Below are 15486 nucleotides of genomic sequence, written 5' to 3' on the forward strand. Positions count from 1 at the left end.
TTCCGTGTTTCTAAGTGGATAACTATGGGAAGGCCTATCAGATGCTGAACCGTGTTTGCGTATTAGACAAACGGACTCAAATATGAATAAAGATGGAAGAGTTAATATTTGAAATTTTCTGAAGAAATGCTGGCAATGACTTCTGTATTTAAGTCTCAGTGTATAACGTAAAGCTCTCTTTTGTAGTCTAAAAATACAGTCAAATTGAGTTGCACTACATGTACCCCAGAATGGAAGGGCGTATCGAAGGTGCGATTCAAAAAGGGCAAAATAAACTGTTCTAGAAGTAGACAGGCTAAGCTCCTTAGAAATTGATCTTAACGCAAAACAAGCGGAACTTAATTTTCTTAATCAAGAGTCAATATGTGTGTCCCATTTTGACGAGTTGTCAACAGTGAGCCCTAAAAACTTTACAGAATCAACTTCGTCAATTGTTGCGTTACCAAGTACAAAAGATTGCAAGGTATTTTTATAGGACAACATTTTAGTTTTGGAAATGTTGAGACAACGGAGATTAGAGTCGCACCATGATTTGATAGTAGTTAAATCACTTGATACGGTTCTATGAAGTGTAGAAATATCCGGATTACTCCAGGTAAAACTAGTATCATCAGCAAATAGACAGACTTTACCGTTAATATTTAGATTAGCAATGTCATTGATGAAGATAAGAAACAAAATAGGGCCAAGTACGGAACCTTGAGGCACACTTTGTATTGGCTTGCAAGAAGACATAGTCGAATCAATTCTCACAGCTTGACTTGTGTTATTGAGATACGACTTAAACCATTCAAAAGGCGCTCCTTTGAACCCGTAATATTGCAACTTTTTTAATAAGATGTCATGATTAACACAATCAAAGGCTTTAGAAAAATTACAGAAAATTGTTGCAAAATTTTTAATTAAAGTTAAAACTATTTGAAATGTGTTTGTATACCCTTATACTCTCATAGGTTACAGATCTCTTAATTAAAGATGAGTGGAAAATTGGAAGAAGTAAGCTGTTTAATATTGAATAATTATAAGTAAATTACGAGGTTAAAGTTTCTGAAGAACAAGATAAGAATCTCTATTAGCATCACCACATATATATCTAAGAGATTTGGCGATAAAGTTCTCCGAAGCAAATCCTATATCTCACATAATAAATAAAAAATTACTTAAGTGCCTAAAATATATGAAAAATTATGTATAACACTTGGAAGATATAGACATGACATTAAGTGCTTGGGACAAGGCAAATTACTTTCGAAAACCTGGAAATTTATCATTTATTTAATCTCTCAAACAAACACAATTATAAATTTTATTAATTATATATACAAAAAGAAAAAATAATAAAATAACAAAAATATCATCATTTTTCGAGAGCAGTCAGTAAAATGTATCAATGCAAAATACCTTGTTGTCCTGCATGTCTAAACTGTACACCCTTGAATTTCAGAAGCATATAAAAAATAGACTTTGTAATGATTTTCGGCTTTCTAAAGATACAACATTAAAATCTTTAAGCATGATATATTTGTATGAAATCATATATGTATATATTTTTTGTTTTTTAGGAAATCTTTTTTGTAGCTACCTTATTTTCTACTAGTCTTATATTGGTTTCTGTTTGTCGTTTACATACAACATAAGCAAGCTCAAGACGAAGCATTACAAGAGCATCATACAATTTTATATCTAATACTATCAATGTCCCTAAAGAACTTTGTGGTGCTTTTTTTGAAAATGTGACAAGCTTTATTTACAGTATGTTCGTAATAAACATTCAATTAAGGACTACTCTCGAAGTAAACAATGTGGTCCTTGTAATAAGACTTTCGGATAAGTTCTTTATGAGTAATAATATGGTAGTTTATTTTTCTAGTACTTTTATCAAGCCAATAGCAAACTGCATCCAAGTCACGCTGAAACTTGTTGCAATCATCTAAAAACAGTCCTTTATATACTAAAATCATCAACATAAATCATGACGAGTAATAAATTACAACGTTAGGCAGATCAATAATAAAAATTATAAAAAGAATAGGTCCTATAATACTGCCTTAATTGAGGTACCCCCGATGTTACAGATATTGCATAAAATAAATATTGTTTTACCTATTAACCCTTGACTGTATCTACTGTAAGGTAAGATTTTATAAACTGAATTGCATGCTCCGAGAATCGAAGCATACCTAACCTATTAAATAAGATTTTGTGACTCTACTTTGCAATTTTCAAGCAAGAGTAGTTTGATAGTTGTCGATCTATCTTGGTAAAAAGTCATATTAAATATTTTATCATGAATTATTGGTTCAAAAATGTTGACTACGGAATTTAAATAGGTTCAAACTTGATTTTTATCAACTACTGCCGTAGAAATAGGAGTAACTACAGATCTTTTAACACTAAAGAAAACTTTACTATTAATTGACTTACTGAAAAGATAAGTTACAGGCTGCTGTACAAGAAGTAAGTTACGACAGCCGTTACATATGTATGAGGAAATTTTTAATAATTTGTCGTAATTTTTTATGAATTTTATTTTCAAACTTTATTTTTTAATCAAATCTCAAGAGAAGAGATTTATTTACTTTTGATACTATTTTGTTTGGTATTGCTATGTCAATGTGAGAGTACCTTTTCATTAAAAAGTTGGAATACTTACTACTAATAGATCAATAATAATACTCAATTTAGAAGTGAAATTAAGTTAATTAAAGAGTTAATTTTAATATAGGAATTTTTTAGTGACGCGAGGCCTTTTTAGTACAATTTCAGTAGGAAATTGGGTGACAGAGAGTACCTACAAAATATTAATAAAATCTCGTACCGATATGAAACGAATATGTTAACAGCTTTTGTATATAAGCCTAATTTTTTAAAGACAATTTAAGTTTCACATTATACTTCATACATAATGATGAAGTCTACCTTCAAAATGACTATAAATATTCTACATAAAGTAACAATTCGTTTTCACTCATTCTTTCGTAACGAAGAACATAAAAATGGGGGGAGTTTCCCGTCAGTAAACCGTTTCACTTTAAAGCACTGACGACCTAGAAAAACCCATCGCATTATCGATATAAATACAATAACGGCACTTTATTGGTATGGATCATATGCATCCTCTATTTAAACCAGTTAAATTACATTTTAAATGTTATTTATTTAAATCACAGATCAGTACAATTTTGGCAATTCCTAATAATTTACACTTAGTCAATAATAATTTAAGGCTTAACAGGCTAAAATCTTCGTCTAGGTTTCCGGAACTCCCGCTTGCCGTCCCTTCCATCCGCCACGCACTCCACACCGAAAGCATTAAAGTAAATATTTCCCAAAAAGTTCGCCAGTTGAATGTCCTTTTGTTGTTTTAAACAATTGTAGAGCCTGTCGTCGCATTCACAGTGGGATTTCGTGTAGAACGCCGAGTTCGACAAGTTATAGTTGGTGGAGCGTGATCTGACTTTAACCGGGCAAAGGTCGTGGGTTCTACAGCAAACATCTACACTCGGTTCTGGACCTAAATCGTAGTAACTGTTCGCTATATCACCTGAGCCACACCATTTTGTACCTGAAATAAGCACTTTGATATAGGTACAACTTATCTTTATTACAGCTAACTACAAAAGAGAATGAGACATTTTTCTGAGATTCCAAAAGAGAACATTAGAACCAAATTTCTTTAATATAAGAAAGGAGAAAGAGAAATAGCACATGCTTGATTCTAGGCAAATGGAGTCCATAGAAATCACATCGCGTGATTTCCATTTATATAAGCAATTAAATTATATGGAGAATCAAGGATTGGTATTGAAATATTTTCTTTGGTGTATGCACATCAAGCTCTATAATTTTCAATCAATATTATAAGACTTTCAGTTTTAGTCTTAGATTTTTCTGTCTTACTATGATTTTCTTAATATCGGGTGAAAACTCTTACCTGGAATAATCCCTTTAACCAAAGATAAAGGGTCGTTGCTCCAAAATCCTCTTGAATGGTGATGCATCGTTTCATTGTGTGACTCTCGTTTAATTAGTCCAGAAAATTCTTCAAGTTCTTTGCATTGGTCCATTAGGGTAAGCATTTCTAGGAGGGTGATTCCTACTGGTCTTGCAGTGTCTGCTAGGTCGCCTAGGACTTGTAAGTATTCATCAGGTTTACTGTAGAAGAAAATAAACAGGAAAGTTTCAAGTTTGTTGTTTTATTTATTCGCCTTTGTTATTTTGCGTTCTAATAGTTTAATTATAAGTTTTTTTAAAATAATATAGGTAACTAAAAATTGTTATTTATATGATTACCATATATCTTCAAAAGCATTGGATTACACTATAAAATGTGATATATCAGGTTCCATGTTTTTTTTTAAGGGAAATTAAAAAAGGCGAAGTTCAGTTCGTCAGACTTACAATTTGACTGAGGCTTATAACTAACCTTAACTCAACGCTAATACCCAAATTAACTATAACTACTAAACTTTTAATTTAAAGAAGAAAGAATAATATAAATAATTAAAGATAAATAATTAAAAACTCTCTTAAATGTCCATTATACACTTTGCCTGCAACTTGTTACTTGTATATTTTTTAAAATTAACTGGAGACATATCAAGAACAACTGCAAGAAAATCACTTAGAGATATCGCATTATGATATGAAAAAAAAATCGTTGGAATAAGGAATTAGAATGCTTTGGAATTGTTAGCTTAACCTTAATCATTATGTTTATATTATGGATATTAGTTCGAAATCGAATTTTATTATAAGTCTCAGGCAACAAGCTATCGTTAAGTCAACGTTGAGGAGTCGGCACAATGTCATAATTGAGACAACGATGTTTCTGTTTGTTGAATCAACCTCTTATTTTACGTTGAATTCAACCCTCAATTCAACGTTGAATGTAAATGTCAGAACATCAAGAACAAATCACATGTTTCAATTTTTACCCATCATCATCCCGTTCTTGGTAAATATGAGATACATTAAGGTTGTCAAATCGAAGCAAAGTCTCAGTTTGAGTATAGAAAATATGCAAATAATTAAGTCATTTCACTCTAATTAAACCATTCTTATTTATATGACGACTATATGAATTATATTTTTAAAATATAATTTGCTATCTAAAAATAAATTAATTATTCTTTTAAATTATGAAGTCTGAATGAAACATTTACTTAATGTTGATAATCTTCCGAGAAATTACATGTATTCAACGTTGATTTTTGGTATAGGAACGTTGCCAATTGACCTTTCTTCGACGCTATTGTTTGGGATATGGTGAAGATTTAGGCAGTAACACATAATAGAAAAAAACCATATGTACATATCTTTCACGCTGATTGAGACCCAATATTTTATAATTGCTATATTGGGTTCGATACAGCTGCAGTTATACAGGATCCGAAAACAATATTACAGTAGTTCAAATGTGATAACACTAAGGAATTGCATAGCAGAATTTTTAATGTTCTTTTGAAAAAATTACGTCGTTGGTTATTATAATAATCCATAGAAAGGCCTCAGTTCTTCGTAACTGTTTTCATTTTCAAATTCTTATTTCCTAATTTCATTGACTTTTTGAAATTATGTCAAAATTTTAGTTTAATATTAGATTTATTAAAAAGCCTGGCTGACGAGATTTATTAGAAAATTCAAAATTAAGTGCTACCTGATTATTTTCGCTTGGCAAGAAAGACAACTATATTTGAAAATCGTCGGGGTATAAAAATGATGCTTATAAGATAAAAAGGCTTCAGGGTGCCTAGATACATAATGCAAAATATATAATTTAGGATGTCAAATGCCTTACTAAAATCTAAAAGAACTAATAAAGTAAAGTAGCTTATAGTTTTATAACCAGAGTAGATGCAAATTTTCTTATTTTATAAGGAAATCCTTCTATATCATTACAATTTTAGATTCTACCTGAAAGATATGGAATTGAATCACATATGGATTTTACGTAGAATTTAAAAATCCATAATATACAGAATGTTCATTTTAATGAAAGTAAATACAAGTTTCATTCAGACATCAACTTCGTTGATGTCCATTTTAATTAGAGTTAGTACAAGTTTAAATCCAAAAATTTTTGAGGTTTAAGTACCGTTTGTACATGAAAATATTGGGTAAGTAAAGGTTTTTCCCTGACCAAAATACTTTTAAGAATATTCTGATTAATTTATAAGAATATTATTAATAATAGTTAAAATTTCCCAATCAAAAGTATCCTTAAAAATGCTTATTCCAGGAACATACGTGTTTACATCCAAACCTATCCTCAAGAATCATGACATATTCAGAAAATAATATAATACCAAACATTCCAGGAACTTTTAAACATTGATAGTATATATCCCCTGAATGTTATAGACGTTCGGTAATGTAATGAAACTTATGTAACGAAGAAATTACCAAATTTAATGATTCGGATTAATTTTTTTTTAAGTGGGTTATACGCGCATTTCAGGAAACCTTGACTCTTTTATTGCGGCTAAACCCGTAATTAAATGTCCTACATTTGGACCGAAGACAAAAAGGAATATTCTTAAACATACCTACTTATATCGATACCGTGAAGTGAAATTAACTAAAAAAAAAGATTCAGCCTAATATAAAATCAATGGGCGAAATCTAGATTGTCGTTGAAAGAGATTTAAAACTTTCTATCGCACTCATAAATATGGTGAAAGACTCGCGAAGGTGTTAATTTTTATTTAATAACAATTATCTAGGAAAATATTCTTAATAGTTCATGTTTTCTTTAATAATAAATACGACAATTCTCATCTTAGAAACTATAAAATATTTTTATGGAGCCATTTTCATGCAAAAATGGTAGTGTAAAACACTTTTAACTCATTATTATTCTTGTTTGGTACAACAAGAAGTCGCCAATATGCGCGGTTTGCATGATATTTAACAGGAATAAAACAGTATATAATATAAGCGTGCTTTTGACTTCTTTTGTATACAATTCCGGTTAATAATATACTAATTACTTCACTTTCAGAAATGTTGCAACCTTTATATGCTAATGGTACAATTAAATACAGGGTCATATTATCTATAAAACCCATAGTAATTATCATATTACGCTTTTACTGAAATATTATAACATTAGACTTTGTTATCTTTCGAAAATTTTAACATCAAATAAAGGCCCAATTAAGAGAACTCAAAAGTTTTCAGGTTCTTGTAGTTCAATAACTTCAAGGTGTAACGAAATGTTCTTAAATCTTTTATTAAAATATATAGATTTTTAGGGACTAAGTCTGGCATTTTGTGAAGCCTGCACCAGTCCTTCAATGTTGTTAGAACTTTTGAGTTGTTACTTACTGAACTTCAATAATTTCGCAATTAAGTAGCAATTTCCTCGGTCCCAATTCTACCACTGCCACAGTCTGATCGTGGAAATAGACCATACGAATGGAATCGCTGACTTTTCTCCCCGTGTATTGCTTTAAGGGTTCGCTCTCCGCCTTGGGGTTGAACGGACCTCTCAGCTTAAACCCCCCTAAGGACGGCTTACAGTGAATTTCCACCGCGAGCAACAAAATAAAAATCGCGAGCATAACCGCGACATTTTGTGTCAAATGTGACATTTTGCGCTACGAGGTACCTGGAAAAATGTCCCCTTAAAATCAGCTTTTTTAGTGACGCATTGAACATATATAATACCTACCTACATATATAAATTAAATCCAAACTACAGTCTTAAAAAAAACATAATTTTACTTATATAAATATAAGGGAGAAAATCGTATTTCCGCGCGCGCGACCGGTTTAAAAGAAGCGGTACTAGCACGACCACTCTCGCTGGTACCACCTATGAATGAACGAATTCGAAATCACGAACCACGGCCCCACTTACGCCGTTTTAAATGCACAAACATATTCGCAAAGTACTTTTTTTTTGAAAGCGGCATTTCATTGCATCGTTTGGTCTTTGATGGTTGTACCAGTGTTAAAGTACCTGTTGCTAATGGGTAATTCTTAGATCAGGGGAATTTGTTTTTTTCTGCGGAGCAGTGACGGGATTTACCAAGCACAAAACATGCCGTGTCCTTGTGGGTTTTTGATTACTTTTTAATTTCTGTATGATCATTTTGCTGCTCTATATAGGCCAGCGGCAAGCCGACTTTTGCGTGCACTAACCCAATATTGAAGTATAACCAATTGTCACTAATACTAGTCGATTAAGCATGTCTTTTTACACAAAAAATGTTAATATGCCGTTCGCAGTTGGTCAAGACCATAGTTATAGTAGAAAAACTTTAAAAATACGGGGTTTTAGAAGAACCTACTTTTTAATATTAAATCTATAATATCGCCAAAAGTATTTATTATATTATTACATATATCCTTTTAAATTTTCTTTTATTAAAGGGCATACATAAGCGCTGCCAACTATCATAAAATACTTACAAAAGTTGTTTATTTTTTCTCTGAATAAATATTAAGTTGAAAATGTTTGAAAAATTTGAACCAAATATTTCAGCAATCGAGAAACTTTTTTATTTGAAACATAATCAATGTAAGGTCTGCGAGGAAGTTGCACAAAAAACTGCAGGAAAGTTTAAAAAAAAACTAGAGTTCTCTATTTATAATACTCTATTTATACTACGAGAAAGGAACGTTCAAACTTGCAGCGCAAAATTCGATTACCGCGCAGTGGTCGCCTATGCAGCATTTACTGCTGCTCCAAAAATGGATAGGGTATTTATTGCTAATTTTAATTTTTTTTTAAATTCCATTTTTAAATGTTAAAAAAGTTACTTTAAAGCAAATAAAACAAAAAGGCATTTTTGGGACACACCTTGCTAAGTGAAACTAAATAATAAAATATTGCACTTGTTATTTAGTAGGTAAAAAAAATATTTTACAAGTAACATAATAGTGTAGTTATAAACAACATAAAACATTTTATTAAATTATATTGTCTTCTATATCATCTTCTATATCTATGATTTCTGTTACATTTTTGCATTCCATCTTGCATTTGCATTAAAGAGAGCAATACACGCCCTCATTTTTGCACGCACACTTATTGCTATTGCAGTTTTTTTCATTACAAAAAAGACTTATAATTTTCCATAGTCCTTGGAGTATTGGATCATTAGTAGAATACTGGGGCACTAAAATATAATTTTCAGACATCCAACCATAACTTCGTGGATCTAACTTTTCGACCATACCGATGTCACTTTAAACCCAGGAATATACTTGATAAAAACACCTGGAACATAAAAAGAATAAAAATAAAACATCTTTTAAGATACCAACTCATCATGTTAAAGAACTAATTAAAAGTAGCTACATATATCTACCTTTTAACATGCAAATAAAATTATGCTTCAGTGGGAGGAATTTCTTTGGCTGATTTTGTAGTTTCCTTTGTCAACCTAAGCCTAACTTCATTTAAATCTGTACATTTTTCATTGCGGTAAAGATACAAAAAAAAATTCTCGCAATGTTTACACTTTCATCTATAGTATTTTTTCCAAAATATCGCAAATCCAGAATTTTGTGATATCGAGAATATATTTGCCATGAAGATTTTTTTCTAATTTTAAAAAAATTATTAGTAGTATCGCAGCCTGTGAGTGCATGAAAAGCTAGTAATTCATCACATACTGCTTTTCCAAAATGATTCGCTATAAAGTGAATTGGAAAAAATCGTTTTTTGTTTGTCGAAGATGTGGCGTGTCCCTTTTCTATAATTATTTCTAATGAATTCATTTTGTCTTTATATAAAATATGCCCGGCTCCGCGTCGCGTGAGTCGCGCCCGCCGCCCTGCTAGACAAAACAATGATGGTCGCACTTGTATATCTGGTAATCGGTTGCACCTAAAAGGCATTTTTTTTTAAACTTCCTTGTAATGTTATGTACATTTCCTTCGTAGATTGTGTGTCAAAATTCCTTTAAATAAAAATGTTTCTCCCTTGTTGAAAAATTCAATACCAATAATACAATCTATTTTAATTATTATTATTTTTTATTATCAAAAACAAAAATACTTAGAAATCATTTTGGCTAGATATTAGCGCTTAAGTATGCTCCTTATAATAATTAAAAAAAAAATCGCATACGTCAAGTAGTTTGCAAGATTTGACAAGTTAATGTTAAAAAATAATTTTTTTGAATTTATGCGGTTTTTTTAGTTTTTTCGCTGTCAAGAACGCCTCGACCAATTGCCAACGTCGCCATAACAATTTTTATATGTAAAATGACCCAATATATCAAACGGTTATAGTCTCAATAAGTTATACCGTAATATTGGGTTTAGTCCTAAAACGACGACATTTGAGAGCTTTGCCGCCAGTTTAATAAGGATTTTACTATTTCCACCGAACTTAAGCTTTCCCCATAAAATTTATTTAGTTTTTTTGGAAGATTCTTACAAAATATCCCAGATTGTAGTGAAAGGACAGATTTTTTATAATAGATTTTTTTTTAATTAACACAATAAACTTTTCAGTTCATTTAGCTAATATATTCTAAAAGTAAATGAATATTCTAAGGGAATTAAAAGTAATTTAACTGGGGTTGATGAAATTTCTTCTTTAATGTTAAAATTGTGTAGTCCGAATATTGATAAATATTTTCTTCATAGTTTCAGTGGCTGTATTGAAAAACAATACTTTCCGACTCATGGAAGTTATCAATAGAGAAGCCATTAACCACTAACCCCTCTAGTTTTAATGACTTAAGGATAATCAGTATTTTGTCAGATTTATCAAAACATTTGAAAAGGTTCTTTTTAACCACATATATAACTATTTTGTAACTAATTAATAAAACAAAAATGTAGTACAGAGTTTGCGTTAGTTGCATTGTTTATAATATGTAATAGATTGTCATCTATTACAGTTCATATTATTGCTTCTGCAACTGATGAAACAATGATAAGGACTCTTATTTTATTAGACTTTTCAAAAGCCTTCGACCTACTCCATTATGAGTTTATTGTTTCTAAGCTTAAATTCTATGGTTGTTCTTTGGAATATTATCAATTAATAAAATCTGTTATTTGTTATCCAAATGTTATTTGGAAATAAAAAAAGGATCAATACTATAAATGAAAATATTGATATAACTTTGAAGAACAAAAAAAAACGTGGTCCAAAGTCTGAATTATATTGAACAACGACCTAAGATTTCGTGACCATTTAAAAACTTTATTAAAAAAATCTAATTTTTTCCTAAAAATTCTTTACAATAATCGACATATTTTAAATCATACTACTTGAGTATTTGCTTCTCTCTAACTTTAATTATTGTAGTATAATTTCATCGAATAATATTTTAACTATTTACCTCTTAAACTTAAAGACCTTAAGAATATCAAATTTAAATATTCCTTTAAAAAAGGATCCTTTTATGTGGGAAAAGGATTTAAACATTCTTCACATTCACAAGTTTTAACTTCGTTTAAAATATTTATGTTGAATTTATGCATTCTTGTGATTTTGAGATGTAAATATAAATTGGAGCCTTGAATGGTAAGTAGACTGTGCCATTCAGGGTGCTCTTCATTTCAATTATTCAAAATGTATTTTTCGTTATAATTTACTTATTTTCAATAAAATATATTTATTATTATTATTATCCTCATTTATTCATACAAACAAATTTGCAGCACTTTAAGCGTATTTGTTGTATTGTATCCTTGCAGCGTTGTGCTTTTGACGTAAAGCAAAAATGTACTAGAATTGTTCCCAAAAATGTATTAGATTGTACTAGATTAAAAAGTTTGTCAGTTTTTAGGATTGATTTTTTTGGTTTTCATTTTTTGAATAGAAGGTTCTCTGATACTGGGTCATCAAACTTGAATCTTTTTTTAATTTCAAAACATAGCTCCACCTAAAAACTTACTTAAGATGTTTTAAATTGGATCAGTTCAATATCAGGGATGTGGTTTTCTACTGAAATACTATACCTACTACGTGGATTGCATCCAGCGGCAAATAATTTTCTGGATAACAGAAACTTGATTTAACGGTCTTTCATTAATATAGGTATGATTCATAAAGTTCCAAAGAATAGTTTTTTACAAAGTTGTAATCCTATTTAGCAAAACAAGCATTTTAAAACCTTCATATTGATATTCTAGGTTCGTTTTATTAACAATATCTAAAATATTTGATAAAAATGAGAAATACAGATTAAAAGTGTGATTGTTTCAAGCATTTAATATATTTTTGGCATTTTTAATATTTTCTACCAATGCCTCGTTAATAAAAAATAACTGTAAAGCTGCCCATTGTTCCAGGATCCTGTCCACTACCAACTGAAGACTTAACCACCTTGTTTAAGACGGTCTTAAGATTGTATGTGGCAGCCAAATAGATTTTTGCGAGGAATTTGTTTTCGTCGAAAAATTTTGAATTAGTTTCGTACATTCCACTTGACGTGCCATTCTCAATTTTAATTCTTACCGAGTAATTCCACCCGAAATTGCTTTTAAGCATATTTTACAGAAAGCTTCATCTTTTTATTTGGGTTTCTAGTTAACCAAATAGAAAACTTTTCGTATTTAACCCAGGAGTCCATCAGATATCCATTTTTTTATAGCTGGTCTCCTACTTTACTAATATAATTATTGTATATTATATAAAACCAAAAGATCAAACACGCGGTCGTAGTGTTACACAAACATACAGAGAAACACAAACAAATAGTCTCTTATGAACTGCATAAATGCTGAATGCAGCGTCACAACTACTGTTGTAAACATAGATAAACAGTTTATAGGGGTTGTAAACAAAAGAAATTATTAAAAGAAACAGGAACTCGATACCTCGGTGATTCCCCGCGTAATCCCACGAATATAGAGTTCTAGTGCGAGAACTCTGAGGGCCCATAAATCAAAATGTTTAAGTCGTATTTATTAAATATTAGTTTACTAGCTTATAGGGATTGTTATGTTCTTGGGTTGTATTGATTAAACCAACGCTTGTGAATATATGTAATAGATTATTCGGATTTTAGTTATTGTAATAATGTAATAGCCAACGTCCAATTGTAATAGATCTAGTACAGTTGTAATAGAAGCTGTTCTAGCAAGCACAACGCTGTACCCTTGTCTAGGGAAGTGACAACTGATAACCATAGATAAAAACGTAAAATAAATAATGCTGATAACCGCCCTGGCCCTTACATCCAACATGTGCAATTGGTCGTAAATTGGGAGAGTGAGATGTAGACTTGGTCGCCATCTATTCATAAGAGTAATAACTATCCATAAAGTGCTGCCCTCTCTTATAAAATTATTACAACTTAGTAAGCGCATACATCGATCATAGATGGTGCTGCCCTCTCTTATACAATTATTACAACTTAGTAAGCTTATACATCGATCATAGATGGTGCTACCTAACCTCATTAGTGGTGCCATCTATTAGTGAGATAGCAAACCTACTTGATGGTTTTGTATAGTGTCCGTAGATGGCGCTACTAACGCTCATTACTGACGCCATCTATAAGCGTTTCACGTAGTCATTTTAGTGTCGTAGCTATCTGCTAGATGGCAGCATCATACTTGTAGTTGTCAGTTATGCGAATAGATGGAGCGAGAATCTACAGCTCACCGCTATAAAAATTAAATATATATGCGCTTTTATATTTTTGAATCCTAAATATCTCAAATTCTATATGTCGAATTTAAATGCTATTATCTATTTTAAGTTACACTTTTTTTTGAAGATGGATGGATCTGCAAATAAAAAAGAAACTTGGAATAGTGTTTCACTAAACTGTTTAAGCTACGTTAAGTCTTATTTTGTATTAAGGCTTGGGTTTATCCAGTGGCGTAGCAATCATCATGAAATGTCAGAAGTACATTTGACAGTGACCACTGACATATCAACAAATATTCAATAATAAACATTATGTTATGAGTCATGTTATAAAAAAAATAATGAAAACATTGCATAGTTTCCTATAAAAATCCTAATACAAGTGCCTTTGCTTTTGAAAAATGTCTTTCCTAAATTTTTGGTCAAAACCGGATCCCAAAGGTTCTTTTTTACAGTAGTTAATAATATCATCATTTTACTTTGTAATTGTTTTAGAGGAACAGAAAGAATCAGACAGAGCCTTAAGAAAAGTGGGAAGAGACCTGGAACGAGATCGCCTCAAGCTTGAAAGAGAAGAAAAGAAATTAGTGAGTCCTTGTGCATTTGTACGAGCATATAAAATACCCCAATAAATGACACTGACAATCTTTCTTTCTGACACAACAAATCTCTGATTCTATCATACTCATTTATTATAATTTACATTCTAATATTAGGAACAAGAAATAAAAAAACTGGCCCAACAAGGCAACAATGAAGGTTGCAGAATCCTAGCAAAACAACTGGTACAGTTACGCAAACAAAAAACTCGTTCTTATGCTGCCAGCAGTAAAGTCACTGGCATCCAGTTCCAAAATAAAGCAATGGGTGCTAACGTGAAACTGGCCGAGTCTATGGGGGTAGCTGGAAAAACTATGGCCAACATGAATAAGATTATGAACCCCGAACAAGTTTCAGCTACTGTCAATGCTTTCTCTAGGGAAAATATGAAAATGGAAATGACTGATGAAATGAGTATATTGCAGTCCCTTTTGGGTTTTATTCACTTGTATAACTCTATTGTTCTTTAGTTAATGATACCCTGGATGAGATGTTAACTGAATCAGGAGACGAGGAGGAAAGTGATGCAATTGTGAATCAAGTTTTAGATGAAATTGGTATTGAAATTAGTGGAAAGGTAATTATTTTTTTTTTATTATACAAAATTGGTGTTAATTTATTTTTAATTTAGATGTCAGATGCTCCAATGCCAGCAACAGACAAGATCGGAGGCAAATCCAAAGGGCTCACTGATGATGATATTGAGGCCCAGTTAGCCAAGCTTAGGGGCTGAACTTTATGTAATATAGTTCTATCCTCCTTGTGATATAAAGGAATAAAATGCTTTGTTTAACTTTTTATGAACATTTTTGTTGTTTTAAACAGCATAGCTATTGTTATAAGTCATGAATCAATTTATTTTAATGTAAGTAGTATTCATAAGGGCATGAGAAAATTGTTGTCATATGGTTTTTAATATATATATATAAAAATTCAGCAGACTGAATGTCTGAATAAATACATATAAGTATTATTGATTTCAATTTGAACCCCACAAATCTTTTAAACATTCTCAACTTATACTAATATTGGTTTGTAATTGATCAATACCTTAAGCTTAATATTCACTATATTGTGGGTCTACTGCGAAAACTGACCAAGTCAAGCCATCATAGTTTGTAAATAAATCAATTTAAATGTTTGCAGTTTTTTTCGGGATTTAGAGTTTATAGATAAAGCAAAATATTCGTTCTTTTTTCTTTTTAATATTATAATATGGATTTCATAAATTAATTTAGTACTTAATATTGTTGTTACCTTTAACAAATTTGAAAAAAATATTGACTTGGTCACTTTTGGATGTAGGAATTTCT

General features: G+C 30.9%; 2 protein-coding genes across 4 annotated transcripts; one reads left to right on the top strand and one right to left on the bottom strand.

Moving 5' to 3' along the window:
* Positions 1-3137: 3137 nt before the first annotated feature.
* On the bottom strand, positions 3138-7842 carry LOC126737923 (uncharacterized). Of its 3 annotated transcripts, none has more exons than XM_050443019.1 (4): positions 7676-7842; positions 7330-7612; positions 3935-4155; positions 3138-3565 (listed from the first exon to the last, which is right to left on the bottom strand). In XM_050443019.1, exons 2-4 carry the CDS (start codon positions 7593-7595, stop codon positions 3237-3239), a joined length of 816 nt encoding a protein of 271 aa, XP_050298976.1. In that variant the 5' UTR covers positions 7596-7612; positions 7676-7842; the 3' UTR covers positions 3138-3236. The 3 variants fall into 3 exon arrangements, with proteins under 3 accessions (XP_050298976.1, XP_050298977.1, XP_050298978.1); XM_050443020.1 differs by having other exon boundaries at positions 7330-7627; positions 7676-7840; XM_050443021.1 differs by having other exon boundaries at positions 7330-7627; positions 7680-7823.
* A 6009-nt stretch (positions 7843-13851) lies between these two features.
* Positions 13852-14971, top strand: LOC126737924 (charged multivesicular body protein 2b-B). The gene is made up of 5 exons (XM_050443022.1): positions 13852-14014; positions 14069-14160; positions 14290-14587; positions 14644-14750; positions 14805-14971. The coding sequence occupies exons 1-5, from the start codon at positions 13975-13977 to the stop codon at positions 14904-14906; spliced, it is 639 nt and encodes a 212-aa protein (XP_050298979.1). The 5' UTR covers positions 13852-13974; the 3' UTR covers positions 14907-14971.
* The last annotated feature ends 515 nt before the right edge of the window (positions 14972-15486 follow it).

Source organism: Anthonomus grandis, chromosome 6, assembly GCF_022605725.1.
Source record: "Anthonomus grandis grandis chromosome 6, icAntGran1.3, whole genome shotgun sequence".
Taxonomy (NCBI): Eukaryota; Metazoa; Arthropoda; class Insecta; order Coleoptera; family Curculionidae; genus Anthonomus; species Anthonomus grandis.

Excerpts from the sequence above, each read along its gene's own strand:
- LOC126737923 (XM_050443019.1), bottom strand. The coding sequence starts at position 7,595 with ATGTCACATTTGACACAAAATGTCGCGGTTATGCTCGCGATTTTTATT. Across the intron at positions 4,156-7,329 it reads TGCGAAATTATTGAAGTTCA|TAAACCTGATGAATACTTAC; the intron begins GTAAGTAACAAC and ends TTTCTTCTACAG. Across the intron at positions 3,566-3,934 it reads GGTTAAAGGGATTATTCCAG|GTACAAAATGGTGTGGCTCA; the intron begins GTAAGAGTTTTC and ends TGCTTATTTCAG.
- LOC126737924 (XM_050443022.1), top strand. The coding sequence starts at position 13,975 with ATGTCTTTCCTAAATTTTTGGTCAAAACCGGATCCCAAAG. Across the intron at positions 14,015-14,068 it reads GTCAAAACCGGATCCCAAAG|AGGAACAGAAAGAATCAGAC; the intron begins GTTCTTTTTTAC and ends TAATTGTTTTAG. Across the intron at positions 14,751-14,804 it reads GTATTGAAATTAGTGGAAAG|ATGTCAGATGCTCCAATGCC; the intron begins GTAATTATTTTT and ends TTTTTAATTTAG.